The 14,304-nt window shown below is 56.0% G+C and overlaps 1 protein-coding gene across 1 annotated transcript; it reads right to left on the bottom strand.

Annotated features, from left to right (window-relative positions):
• Positions 1 to 6,333: 6,333 nt before the first annotated feature.
• On the bottom strand, positions 6,334 to 13,819 carry C1QTNF6 (C1q and TNF related 6). Its single transcript, XM_060113321.1, has 3 exons — positions 13,656 to 13,819; positions 11,111 to 11,369; positions 6,334 to 8,640 (listed from the first exon to the last, which is right to left on the bottom strand). The coding sequence occupies exons 2-3, from the start codon at positions 11,361 to 11,363 to the stop codon at positions 8,093 to 8,095; spliced, it is 801 nt and encodes a 266-aa protein (XP_059969304.1). The 5' UTR covers positions 11,364 to 11,369; positions 13,656 to 13,819; the 3' UTR covers positions 6,334 to 8,092.
• Positions 13,820 to 14,304: the final 485 nt, after the last annotated feature.

Here is a 14,304-nt window from a genome sequence, read left to right as displayed (position 1 = left end):
ACCTATTGTCCTTCAGTGCTCCCTCTCAGGTAAGTGGTTCGCATTTCTGCGGACCTGGGGTACATTAGCTGAGGTCCTTTTAGAATTCAACCCCTGTTAGTTAACATTGAAAACAGGTGACACTGGAAATGAAGGCAAGGAGCTTGAGCCCCAACCAAATCTCGGGAAGGGAAAAATCAGGGCAGCCCCAGGACCTTGGTACCACCATGCCTGGGCTCCGCGGTCAGCTCCAGCAGTGGCTCTGCTGGGGTTGGGGACTCCCTTACAGCTATCGAGTACCCTGACCACCAGGGGGCAGGGTAAAGTAGAGAGAATGGCCCTGGGTAGGGTAAAGGGGTGGTGAGGGGTGCCAGGGAAAGAGAAAACTGAGCCTGGGGACCACACTCAAAGTACCTCCCTCAGAGGGCCCTGCCCCACCCAAGCCTGGCCACCCCTTCACCTTGTGTGAGAGGCCCAGGGACCCCAGCCCACTTTGAATGGTCAGTGCAATGGAGGTACATGCTTGGCAAACCACCGGGGGTTGCATTTTTAAAGAAGGCCTTCTTTTGAAAAAATTAAAATTGTAACATTTGCCAATTTCTATGATGTAGGTACTGCCGATCTCAAGCTAACACTGTGATGTGCAATCTGGCTCCGGCACACCGTTGGCTGTGGGTATCGAGGTGCAAGGGCACGAGCTCCTCACAGACTCCTGTAAGGGAGTCTTGCCCTGTCATGAGACTGACCAAAGAGCTTGGGGAGGTGTTGCAGCCTCCGAGAAATGATAGCTCAGGATATGGGTTTGAATCCGGCGTCCACCTCTGACCCAATGACCTTAATCTCCTTCGATGCGGCCCACTGGATAGATCCAAAACCCCAGGTCCTGCACACCTGCTCCTTCCTGCCTCCTGGCCTTTCTTTCAGTTCCTGGGAAGTGCTGAGCAGTTTCCTATCTCCAGGCCTTCGCCCACGTGGGTCCCTCCGCCTGCGGCTCTGTCTCCCCGTCTCACCCTCTGGGGCTCAGCTGAACCACCTTTTCCTCAGAGAGGCCGTCTCTGACCAACCCCCCAACCTTCCAAATTAGCTTTTTCCATTATTACCTTGAGAGCACTTACCCTAATGTGAGGTCCTAGTGTGATGATCTGTATAACACTCATCTCCCCTACTAGAGAGTAAGCCCCACGAGGGCAGGGAACATGTGGACTTTTGTTCACTGCTTTGCCCCCTCTGCCCAGCACAGAGCACAGCCCATCATGGGTGGTGAACCCCAAACTGTTGAATGAATGAACATATGACACAGGAAAGAAATTATCCAAATACAGTTTCTTCTTCTGTAAAATGAGTATAATAAGATGTCTACTTTCAGATAATATTTAAACCTATAAAGAGCCTACTCTGTGCCAGGATTTTCATATACTTACTCCTTTAATCCTCACGACAGCTCTCTGGGGTACATGCTGTTATTATTATCCCCATTTTCTAGGTGAGGAAACTGAGGCACAGAGAGGTCAGGAGGTGACCTGCTCTCCTTTATCCGGTTAGATCTGAACCCAGGCAGCATCTGTCTCTAGCAGCCTCGGTTAAACTCAGGGAAGCTCAACTCTTTTGGGGGAGGGTTGGGGAGGGCTTGCGGAGGTGATGACATTTGGTTCTGCTATAGCCCCTGTGCCCCAAGACCTCGAAGCCCAGTGGGCAAGGCTAATAACTGATAAGCACTGTGATCAGGGATCACTCAGGGCCAAGGCTGTCCCCCAAGTCTGAGAAGTCTTCCTAGAACCAAGATACCCTGGCCAAGGAAGATAGCCGCACCTGATGATGTGGATGGAGGGCTTTGATGAGAAATGAACCAGCAGTGCTCTTGACCACTTCTCCCCGGCCACAACACTTCTGATCTCACTCGGGAGTTCAGCCTAGACCCTTGGGGCTCACAGGCAAATCTTGCTTCCCATCGTCCTGTTCTCCTTCCCAGGGGTTGGGTTAGTTGTGGTCATATGATCAGTTCTGGCCAATGAAAAGTGAGCAGGTGCTGCTGGGTGAAAGAATCTCTAGCTCTGTGGGAACGGATGTATATGTATGACTGATTCACTTTGTTATAAAGCAGAAACTAATAATAATTAAAAAAAAAACATAAAGAAAAAAAAAAAAAGAATCTCTAGCTCTTCTTTCACTCCCCCTCGTGATGCCTGATGTGACACCTGGACAGCCATCTTGTGGCCACCACCTTGTGGCTGCCATCCAGTGGCCCTGAGGGAAGCTGGCTTGAGAACAAAGCTGTTGCACTAAGTGGGCCAAGTGGAAATATGGGACAGATCAGGGTCCTCAGTGATTTTGCTGAGCTGCTGAATTAACCAGCCCCAGAGCTGCCCCACCCTGGGATTTAGGGTTATTTTTCCTTTTTTTTGTTTTGTTTTGTTTTGTTTTGTTTTTGCGGTATGCGGGCCTCTCACTGTTGTGGCCTCTCCCGTTGCTCAGCACAGGCTCCGGACGCGCAGGCTCAGCGGCCATGGCTCACGGGCCCAGCCGCTCTGCGGTATGTGGGATCTTCCCAGACCGGGACACGAACCCGTGTCCCCTGCATCGGCAGGCGGACTCTCAACCACTGTGCCACCAGGGAAGCCCTATTTTTCCTTTTTTGAAGCTCTGTGTTCAATATGTGTTCCCTGCACCCAAGATCATCCTAACAAACACAGCAAGGATATGTAACAAAAAGCAGAGAGAGGAAAGGAGTCTTGTCCAGGTACGTGTGTTTCAAAATAAGAAGTAAAGAGCTGCATTCCCAGCCAAGAGCTTTGGGGTAGGATGCTCTGAGTAGACACATGGTCCCCTCTACCCAAACACCCAAGATGCCCCTGGAGGAGGCAGGCAGAGGGGAGGAAAGGAGTGTCAGTGTTGGGGTTCCTGGTGAATGTGGATCCTGGCCCCTCCTTCCCAGCTGAGCCTGGCAAGGGCTCCAGGGAAGACCCCCCAGCAGGTCTGGGGCATCTGAGACTCAGAGGGGCCGTTCCTCTCTTCCCAGGTAGAACCCCGGGGAGGTGGCTGAGACCCCAGGGAAGAAATGGCCAGATAGTGCATCCAGGCAGATAGGGCTGGGCTCAGACGGCCCTCTGAGGGATACAGAATTTGTGAGATAAGCACGCGTGCAGAGAGGACCCAGATGTCCCAAGAGGAATGAGGACCCAGGAGGCTCTGCGGAATGGGCGTAGTTCAGCGGGTGTGTAGGCGGAACGGGGAGACTGGAGCAGAGGGGATATTGACACACTCAACAAATGTCCTTTGGACTTGCACTGCCAGGTGACCCCTCCCGCTGCTGGGATGTGGCGCTCAGATGCAGCCCCCCAGGAAATGTGGTAAGAGAAGAACCCCAGCTGGCCAAAGTCACATTTCTTCAACTTCAGCAGAATGGAAATTAAGCTTAGTCATGGAGAGATAAAGCAAGTTCTATTCTGTGTACATCTGAGTTTGCGGCATCAACTCATTCCCCGCAGCGGTGAAGAGCAGTCAGCCAGATGAAGGTCAGCCACCAGCGACCCCACCACCACCAACACTGCTGCTTCCCTGCAGAGGGTCCCCTGTTTCCTCCATGTGCCTGCACCCCAATGACTACTTCCTCCTGTCCACGCCACCACCTGCAGGCGACCTCACACCTCATCCGGACCCTGAGCTGCAGCCCCAAGCCTTGTTGCTGGCCACCCAGCCTCCCATCTTCCTGGGTTTGCAGACCAGCTGCTCCCAGCCACGCTGGCTTAGCTCCGTGCCTTCTTGACTCATGTCATGGAAATCCCTCCTTCCTTTCTGGCGCCTGCAGCCACCCGCTGGCCCCAGCTCTCCCCAGCTCGGCCCCACCCATGATGTTCTTGACGTCTGTTTCTGATCTCTTGAGTTTCTGCCCGTGTTTTTCCCTTCCTCCAGATGTACACGTGGCAGCATGTGGCTACTGGGACAGGCCTGCGGAGCTGGCCGGAGGGGAGGGAACAGGAGAGTCGCAGGATTTTGTCCCCTGGCCCAGGATTCCTGGTTCTTGCTTCCCGCTGCTCCTCTCCCCCTATGCTCAGTAAAAGTCATTCATCCAACAAACGCTCTCCGCTCTTCAAGGACCCACATGCCAGCTGCTGCTAATGCACAAACACCATTACAGTTGGTCCTCACTCAGGACAAGAAAGGGATGGTCCCCGGGGTGGGGAGGCGGCTACACAGGCATTTCGCTAGCTCGCTGGGGTCACCAGGACTACACGTTGCAGATCCCGGGGGGATGTTGTCCCCACAGACCTGGCAGCGGGCTGAGGGGGGCCTCCAGTTTCCCAGGGCCCTTGCCGAAGGACCTTCACCAAGAACTTACCTGTTGGGAGAGTCTCCATAACAAAGATCTAGTGGCTCTTACCACCCCCACTGACCATATGCCTCCAAGTTAGGAACTGGGATTTCATGGGAACTACTGGCCCAGACAGACCAGAGGCCGCCTCTGAAGCACGGATGGAGAAGTGTTTGTAGCAGGTCCAATTAGACAACGGAAGGCTGCCAGTCTTGGAGCCCTGAACTAATGTGGCCTGGAAATGTCTGGGGCCTTTGGCCTCAGCTTGCGAAGGGCAAGCTTCAGTCCTCCTGCAGGTGCTTGGCAAGTAGTGTCAAAAGCTTTTCTGCCTCAGTAATCAGCAAATCAAGTCCTCATGAAGTCCATGACCAAAGGCTACTGCCTGGCACTGGAGGTGACCTTTACCACCAATGTCGGAGCAGGGGTACTGGTGAGGCCAATGATACTTCAGCAGATCCTGGGCCAAAAGTGGGCGGTGGGATGGCTCCCCTGAGTAGCCTCTGACCTGTTAGGGCCTCTTGGGTGAGAGCTGCGAGAACTTCAGGTGTGGTAGGAAACCTCCTTCGGGGGCCAGATGGGCTCCAAGGAAACTAAGACTTATGTCTCCCCCTGCCTGGGTGGCTGCAGGCTCAGGTGAATCCTGGGGCAGTTATGGTGGATTTGTCTTTATAGCATCCTCTTCCACGTGGTACCCAGAGAGCCATCAAACACAGGCACACAGGCAGGGCAGATGCCCCCATCAAGCCAATAAGAGGAGTCGCCACGGATTACATTAGGTATTTTTATGTGAGTAGCTACTATGCTAGCTTAGAAGTCAGAACCCACCAAGACTGCCTGTTGTAGGACGTGGAGCTCTTTCCACCAGAGAATATCCAGCTGTTCTCTGGCAAACATTACACACAAAACATGAGACAGGAGCCCCAAGTGAGGATCTGTGGTTTGTTCAGCACGTCCAAGTGCCTCACTAGAACATAAACTCCATGGGTGTTCTCCATGGGGAGGTGATGGGTTGTGCCTCCAATTGCATCCTCTAAGCCTAGCGGCGTGGCCAGCACACAGTAGGTGCTCAGTAGTTGTGGTTCAAAGGATGAATTCAGGGACTTCCCTGGTGGCGCCATGGTTAAGAACCTGTCTGCCAATGCAGGGGACACGGGTTCGAGCCCTGGTCCAGGAAGATCCTACATGCCACGGAGCAACTAAGCCCGTGCGCCGCAACTACTGAGCCTGCACTCTAGAGCCCGCGAGCCACAACTACTGAGCCCGCGTGTCACAACTACTGAAGCCCACGTGCCTAGACCCCATGCTCCGCAACAAGAGAAGCCACCGCAATGAGAAGCCCATGCACCACAACGAACAGTAGCCCCCACTCGCCGCAACTAGAGAAAGCCGGCACACAGCAACGAAGACCCAACGCAGCCAAAAATTAATTAATTGATTGATTGATTTTTTTTTATTTTTTTATTTTTTTTTTGCGGTAAGTGGGCCTCTCACTGTTGTGGCCTCTCCCATTGCGGAGCACAGGCCCCGGACGCGCAGGCTCAGCAGCCATGGCTCACGAGCCCAGCCGCTCCACAGCATGTGGGATCTTCCCGGACCAGGGCACGAACCCGTGTCCCCTGCATCGGCAGGCGGACTCTCAACCACTGCGCCACCAGGGAAGCCCAAATTAATTAAAATTGTTTAAAAAAAGGATGAATGCAGTGCTCACCGGGCAACCTCTCTTCTAATCCTTGTGGCCACCCCATGAGATAGATGATCATCATTCCCATTTTACAGACAAGGAGACTGAGGCTCCGAGATGTGAGGACTTTCCCAGGGCCACAGCCAGGGCACGGCACAATAGCCCCTGAGCTGGTTCCACTGCCATCAAGGCACACCAGCTGAGTGAGTGACCGAGGCCGGCTGGTTCTTTTGTGGGTGGCGAGCACTTGGAATGGACCCCTGGGCTGCCTTGGTCCCTCTGGGGCCCTGAACCTGGGCCCAGCAGAACAGGATGGGCTGCCCTCCCAAGGTGGGCAAAGGAAACCTAGCAGAAAGAGCCAGGCTGAATTGCCAAGAAGACGCACAACTTTTAATCATGCTGGACAAGCAGGGCTGGGGTGAAGTTGGGCTGGGGGTGGTTGTACAGGACCAGCCTTCACGGCACCGGGTCAGGCCCTGCTGCCATCCCCCAGCCGTGCAGCCATGGCTCCCCTGGCTATGAGTAAGCACCAGAGACCACCACCGGGGCCACCTCTGCCCCGGAGCCCGCATAAGCACCAATGGGCGGAGGCCGTCTCCCTCTGGGGAGAGGTTCGGGCCACCTGGGGTTGTGGAAGGGGAAGGCTGGGGGCCACCAGGCTGTCCCACCCTGGGAGAGGGGGAAGGGACAGAAGTCCTGATGTCCCTCACTTGGCCTCAGCCTTGCCCAGCGCCTCCCTTGGCATCATGGCTCAGAGGAGGGTCCCCCAATTGACCTGGAATGTTGCTCGCTTTGGTTCCCCAGACCTGCTGAGGGGTCCAAAGCCCGGTGCCCTCTGTCCTGGCTCATTGCCCGGCAGCGTTTGTAAAGCCAGCAGCACGCCAGAGGCGGCTCTGCTGAGCAGGAGCTGCCCGCTCGGGGCCTCAGCACCTGGAGAGCCGGAGGCACTGGGCTGGTGAGAGACACCAAGGAGGTCAGAGCACCTGGGGACAGACGTCAGTGTCTGACAGTGGCTGGGAGCCTGGGAGAACTGAGGCCCAGGCACCTTTGACAAAACGGGCTGAGCACGGCCCTGACAGCCGCCCGGCAGCAGGGGAGGGAGGGCATGTGCTGAGGAGGGTAGGAGCCCTCACAGGCTTCCATCCCAGCCGTGTGGGGAGCTATGGGTCTGGGCCCCCTTACCCCAAAATGCCCCCTAACCCCTGGGTCCTCTCCTCACAGCACCTTTCCCCTGACCAAGGCCCCCCTGGGTTTGCTTTAATGATGGGCATTGGGCACAAGAGAAAGGAACAGGCAGAGGATACCCCCCACCTGGGGTACCCTATCCTGCCAGCCTTGGGGAGTGGTGGGTAATGGGGGGCCACAGTGCCTGAATGCCCAGAACACAGACTTGTGTGATCAGAGACACATGTGTTTCTCCGGGTCTGGTTTCAGAATCTGTGTCTCCCCACCCTGGCTGGACTGGGTGCTCACCGAGAGCAGGGCCTGTGTCTGGTTCACCTCAGCCTTCCCAGAGCCTGGCACAGAGCGGGCGCTCAGTGAGCGTTTGATGACTGAATAAATGAACTGCGGCTGCACAAGTCGGGGCACAGACAGGAGGTCAGAGAGACGGGAGAAGGCGCAAGAGAAAGAGGAGGGGGTGTCCTAGAAGGGTGAGAGAATTTAAGGATGTTGGGAAGATTCTAGAATGTTTGGAAGATTCCAGAATGTTGTGAAAGTTATAGGACCTGGTTACTCAAGTGGGGTCCATAGACCAGCAGCACCAGCATCACCCAGGAACGTCCTAGAAATGCAAAATCCTGGGCCCGTGCCACACCTGCTGAATCAGAACCAGCATTTTAGCACAATCCCCAGGTGATACAGATGCACATTCAAGCTTGAAAAGTGCTGGTCTAAAAGGTTGGGAAAGTTCTAGAAGATTTAGGTTAAGAGGTTTCTGAAAATGTCCAAGAGAGGAGAGAGGCAGGAACAGACTGGGAGGGGTGATGGAGGGAAGGAAAGAGGAGGAAGGCTGCCCAGAATGCCAGGTCCCAGGGCCAAATTTACAGACAGGCAAACTGAGGCCCCACAGGGGACAGACCTGCCCGTGGCCACCCCAGGCCAGAGCTGCCCCATGGGAGGCACTAATCGTCCTCGGGCTTGATGAGGTGGCCGCTGAAGGTGATGTAGGTGTCGATGTCGTCGCTGTAGACGGCATTCTCGCGCTCACGCTTGAAGAGCCGTGCCCAAACACGGTCGCCGGGTGCCAGGGCCAGCATCACACTCTGGCTCTGCATGATGCTGCGGTCGCTGGGCTGCGCGTACAGGATGACGGCTGCCTCGTCGTTGTGCACGACGTGCACGTAGGTCTCCTTGAAGTTCCAGCTGTGCACGTTGAGGCTGAAGAAGTAGAGGCCGCGCAGGGGGGCGACGAAGTGGCCGGCAGCCAGGTTGAAGTGCCCGTCTGGGTTCACGAAGACCGTGTCGAAGAGCAGCGGCTGGAAACCCTCGCTGCTGTGCAGGGCTGTCTTGCGGCCCACCGAGAAGGCTGAGAAGCGCATCTGGCACGGGCCGCCAGGGCTGCCTGCTTGCCCCTTGGCGCCCTTGGTGCCCTGGGGGCCGCGCTCCCCCCGGGGGCCCTCCCTGCCCAGCTTCCCGGGCGAGCCCAGCAGGCCTCGGTCCCCTTTGTCACCTGCGGAGACAAAAAGGAGAAAAGTCAGGGCAGGCACCCACGCCTGCACCCAGGGGGCTCCTAAGCATTTGCAGAAGGCTCGCCCCTGCCCAGAGACGGCAGGCCAGAGAAGAGCCAGCACCTACTGAGCACCTACTGCATGCCAGGCATCGCCACCCCGAGCACCCCTCTAAAGGAGACACCATGTCCACCTCCACTCACAGAGAGGTGAAGGGACTCTCCTGGTGGCACAGCTTGGGAGCAGGACTCCAACTGTGGTCTGTCTCCACGCCAGCCTGCTCCCTCCTCAGCAGTGAGGGTCTGACTGTGGTCTCTGCCAGACCAGGCCTGGACCCCAGGTGTCACTGCACCCAGCAGGACTCCAGGGGGATGTGGGCGTGGCATTTCTGCCCCAGAGAAGGGATCACCCGGAAGGAAGTGTCCAGAGTCGGAGCCAGGCAGCCCTTGGTGGGCGTTACCGCCCCTCTGCACGACCTGGGGCCTTCATGTTGGTGTCTTGGGATTTTTTTGTTTGTATCTTGAAGAGGATCATGCGCACCTCACAGGGGTGTTCCTGAGCCCTCTGGGAAAGCACCGGGTGAACTCTGCAGATACGAAGCAGGACGATTCACCCAGCGCTGCCCAGCCCACCTCCCCCTGCTCTGGGCTCCGACAGCATCTGCCCTGGTTCCCAGGCAGGCACGCCTCTGGCCAGCCCTTGTTCCAGGCTGACCTTGAATGCAAGAAAAGCAGGTGACCACCTACTTTTTATTTTTTTACCACCTACTTCTTGAGGGACCAGATCCCAAATATTTCCCTGCTGCCTGTCACAGAGCCTGCAATCACACCCTTAGCCACGTCCCTCTGAATGAACTAGACAGCCCTGTGTTGTCCCGGGGTCCCCTATGACCACGGCAATGCTGCTGGGAAGAGGGGAAGAAGGGGCAGAAAAGAGGGCACAGGTCCTCGGAGGAGAAGCCTGGAGAGAAGCAGGGAGGAGGGAGTCCATGGCTCTGTGGAGGTCTTCCTCACTGGCCTCGTTGGTGAACTACCTACCTCATCATGTGCCCTGCACTTTATAGTTTGCAGAGCACTTGCTTCGCCCCAGCCCCGAGGAAGGGCGTGAAGGGTAGTTATAAGAGGGGGTTACCTTCTCCTTTTTACAAATGAGGCAGCAAGCCCAGGGAGGGAGAGACAAGCCTGCCCCACACAACAAGGGAGCTGAAGAGCTGGGGCTGGGACCCAGGACTCATGACACCAGCCAGATGCCTTCTGCCCAGCAGGCAGCTAGCCTGGCCCAGGAGAGGTGACATGGGGTTTTAAGGGGGATAGTGAGGGGGGAGTACAGTCAGCATCCAAGCACCTCGTCAACCTCACACAGAGGGCTCTGTTGGCCTTGGGGAAGCGGTGATGTGTGAGGTGGTGGGCAAAGTAGGGAGAGGACAAGAGGGGTCCTCAACCACAAAATCTGAAGGCCCGAGGGTCTCAGGTGCCAGCTGACCCTCTGGAGTCCTCAGCGACAAATCCTAGCTCTGCCCCTAACAGCTGTGTGACCCCAGGAGAGCTCCTCCCCTCTCGGAGGCTCAGTCTCCCCACCTGCAAAGTGGGAGGAATGACAACATACCGAACTTGCGGGGTTGTCGTGAGCAAAGACAGAGGTTAAGGATGTCAAGGTCTGGCCCCAGGACCAGCCATTCACAGCCCCCAACAGCAGAAGTAGCTTCCTTGAGATTTGGTTTTAGAGGACAGGCAGCCAGCTCTCGCCTGGGCGGCCCTAGTGGCCCCCACGGCTCTCCCTGATTCTACCCTTGTCTATTCTCCACAGAAATTAGAGTGATCCATTTGAAACCTAAGCTGGGCCAGGTCCCTCCTCTGCTCAAACCCTCCCCCACTCCCCATCTCACTCAGAGGAGGAGCCCCCATCTGATCTGTTTTGTCTCCAACCTAGCTCCTCCCCTTGCCCCCTGTTCCTTAAACACATGAGGTCTGCTCTGGCCCCAGGGCCTTTGCACCTGCTATGCACTCTGCCTGGAATGCTCTTCCCCAGATATCCACGTGGCTTCTCCCCACCTTCTCAGTGAGACCTACACTGACCACCCCCATTTAATATGCAACCTGCCCCCCACAGCTGCACTCCAGACACCCCTTACCCTGCTCCACCTCGTCACTTCCATAGCATTTATCACCATCCATCTCATTAACTTGGGTGATATGTTTACTGCTCACTGTCTGCCTCCCCCACTAGAACAGAAGCTCCACAGCGGTGGCATCTCTGTCTGATGTGTACACGCTCCATCCCAGAATTCAGAATGGTCCTGGTATGCAGTAGGTACTCAATAAATGTGTGAATGAAAGAAAAGGTCTGGGACAGTTTTTTGTCCTGGTTTCTTCTGCTCCTTCCACCTCACCTCCCTGAGCCCAGGAAGAGATCCCCACGCCCTCCCTGTCCCCGACCAGGCCAGTCCAGCCCAAGCCACGTGTGGGTCCTCACCCTTCAGGATGGTGATGTTAATGTAGGGCCTGACCTCAGGCAGCATGTACGGGAGGGCGGACGGAGAGGCCAAGGACGCATGTGCAGCATCAGCAAGGACCAGGGGGTCCTCAGAGTCACAGCACCGTCGACAGAGCCCAGGGGAACTAGAGGCCACGGCTTCCCCAGAGGTGGGCTCCTCGGTGGGGATTCCAAACACAGAGAGAGGGAGCACGAGCACTGCCCAGAGGAGGCCCAGGGCAGCTATCCCCATGGCGACCTGGAGCAGGGAAGGAGGGACAGAAATATATTACCTTGACATCTACACTCTGCTGATGCCCACCGTGGATGCCACCACCCACAGCATGTGTGTTCCTGACATAACTCCGGGAGGGGGCTTTAGTGCCCCCATTTAACATATGAGAAGACAGAGGCCTACCCAGGGAAGCAGGTTCTCCAAGGTCACAAAGAGACTTGTGGTAGTGCAGGGCCTGGAGGCTGAGTGTCCTGGAACCCAGTCCCTGGGCATCTCTGGCACACATGGGCCCACGAAGAAGACGAGGGTCCTGGGAGGCCTTTGCTGGGGTGGGTGAGGAAGATGCCCTGCTGCCCATGTGTGATAGCCAGTAAGACTGTAAAATGCTTTTCCCACCCTCCCAACCTCCCTCTGGCTTGTTTTCTTGCCCCAGACTCCACCATCACTGGAGGGCAAGGTAGAGGAAAGTGCCCCTCAGGACGGACAAATTAGAAACAAACAAACAAAAGAAGTCCCTGCAAAAATGCACGCTGAAGGTGTGTAGCTGGTGTCAGCCCACCTCCTCTCTCAGCATGTTTGTGCAGTCAACAACCTACCAACTCAACCTCACACAAGAAGCCCTGCAGGGAAGGGAGCAGGAGGGAGTAAATTCATTGGAAGGTGATTGTGTCAATCATCATAGACCTGCCAATCAGCTGCCAAGGTGGTCAGTTGGAACTAAGGGGCAGGACCCAGGAGGTCTGGAAAATTCAAAAGGAACAGGGAAGCCCAACGGTTTGTGAGGATCTGTCTTTGGCCTTGGCCAAGAAGGGATCCAGAGTTCACGGAGAGGGGCAGAAAGCAGCCTGGACAGCAGTGACTGGAGACAAGCTGGGGCTGGGTGGGCAGGAAGCCAGGCAAAGAGCCTTTGAGGTGGTGGCAGTCTTTGGGGGCTGGCACCGAGTTATCGCAGGATCAGAAACACTTTTGAAACCAGACTGGTTTTTACACTTCTGGTGTTCTTTGTTTATTTCCTTTTTGTTCTCCTTTAACATTTAGTACAATGCAAAAATATTTTTCTGTGGTTAATACGTGTAGAGAAGGTAAAATTATTTTTTTTTAAATGCCATTCTAACCTAACCTGAACACTGAGGTAGGAGTTGGGTTTTAAAGGGGCAGGAGCCCTCCCCCCGCAACAACCCCCTCCCCGCTCCCTGGGGGCTGGGTAGTAGCAGGAGAAGAGAGGGGTGGGCAGGCAGTCTCCAGAGCCATCACCCCTCTCCTGAAGGTGACCGTTCCCAAGCCTCCCCCGCCTCCCCGGCCCCTGTTCTGCTTTCCTGGTTCTGATCAATAAGGCACGTCAAATCTTCAGAGATCAACATCCCTTCTGTCCGAGATTATGACCCTTAGCTTTTATTTGTAAATTACACAACCCAGTGGTTTTGAGAAGAGCAAAATTCCCTCTTTTTCTTCCCACAGATGTGACCTCATGGGAAAAGATGAGGCTTTGGAGTCAGACTTGAGATCCCAGAATAGTTTACAAGCTGTGTGACCTAGGGCTAGTGGCTTAACGTCTCTGGGCTTCTTGCTCCTTGACATTTACAAGGAGGAGACAACACCACCTTCCTCCCCAGGTTATTTGGGAGGATTTAAATGCAGGGAAATTGCCTGACTTGTAAAAGACTCTTGTTCCTTTCTCTGCTGCCCAACACGACCTCTCCCCGGGGCCTGCATGGGATAGGAAGAGCAGAACTGTTCCCAGAGGATTAAAACTGTTTGGGGACATTTCTGTTGGCCTAGCCAGCTGAGAGTCAAAAAATCTGTGACACAGAACTGTGACCTGGTGGGGGTGGGGGGTGGGGAGGGGGGATGCAGGAAGCAGGAAGCAAAGCAGCCTTTAACAAAAGTAATAATAACCACAGCCATGGTCACTGACTGTCCCTAGAGGAAGGTGTCACACAGGGATCAACTGAGTGAGGGACACGCCCTTGGGGGTGATTTGGGGGTCCCTGCCGCCTCCATGAGGGAGCTGGGGCCTCTTTGGGGTGGGGGAAGGGCCAGGCCCTGCTGAGCTGAGTTGGTGCCTGTCCAGGCAGGGGTGGGCCCAAGACAGGAGCATCGGAGGGCAGCCCTTCACCAGGGCTAAGTCTCAGTCAAAGGAGGGAATGGGGAAGGGAGACCGTAGAGGGGCTGGCCGGGGTCAGAAGGAGAGAGCAGGGCCCCGAGCTGTGAGATGTGTCCAGGAAGAGAGGAGAAAGGAGAGGAATTCCAGGCTCTGACCCCAACCCCCTCCGCCCTGCTGGGGAAGTTGCAGGACCTGCCATCACTCACCCAGTGTCCTGCAGCCCCAAACAGCAGCTCACAGACCCCGGGCCTCTGGGCCGCCTCTGGTTCCTTGGTCCATGTTTGCAATTATAACTTGTTGCTGGCCCAGAACCCCAGGCCCTGCGGGCTGGCCAAGGAGGGAGGGAGAAAGGGATGGGGGCAGAGCAGAGGGAGGGAAGGAGGGCGGAGGGGGCGGGCTGAGCTGGCTTCCCACTTCCCCTGCTCCCTGCTCCCTCCCCTCCAGCGTCTGGGTTCTCCGGTGATAAAGGGAGCTGAGGATTTCCTTGGCTTAACTCTCTGGTGGTCCTAGAGGATCTTGTTTCATTCAGAGACCCCATAAAGCTCCCGCAGGAAGGGGTCTGAGGCCCCTGATGGGAAATCGAGGCTGGGAAGGGGGAAGGGCAGGGAGCCCCAGAAGTTGCTCAGGAAGGGAAGGCAGTGCTGGAATCCCCATGCCGGGGGCTCCAGCCTAGGCTGAAGAGCTCGTTAGTTCTGAGTCACTGAGGCAGGCGGCACGGAGAGGGCATGGGCACCAGCCCAGTAGCCTCAGGTTCAAATCCTGGCACTGGCACCCACTGGCCAGTCCCTTCCCCTCTCAGACCCTAGTTGTCTGTAGAACTCCAGTCCCCAGCCCCATCCGTGCCAGTCACAAGAG

Source organism: Mesoplodon densirostris, chromosome 11 (genome assembly GCF_025265405.1).
Source record: "Mesoplodon densirostris isolate mMesDen1 chromosome 11, mMesDen1 primary haplotype, whole genome shotgun sequence".
NCBI lineage: Eukaryota > Metazoa > Chordata > Mammalia > Artiodactyla > Ziphiidae > Mesoplodon > Mesoplodon densirostris.
The sequence above is the reverse complement of the archived record's forward strand: the minus strand, read 5'-3'. Positions and strand labels throughout refer to the sequence as shown.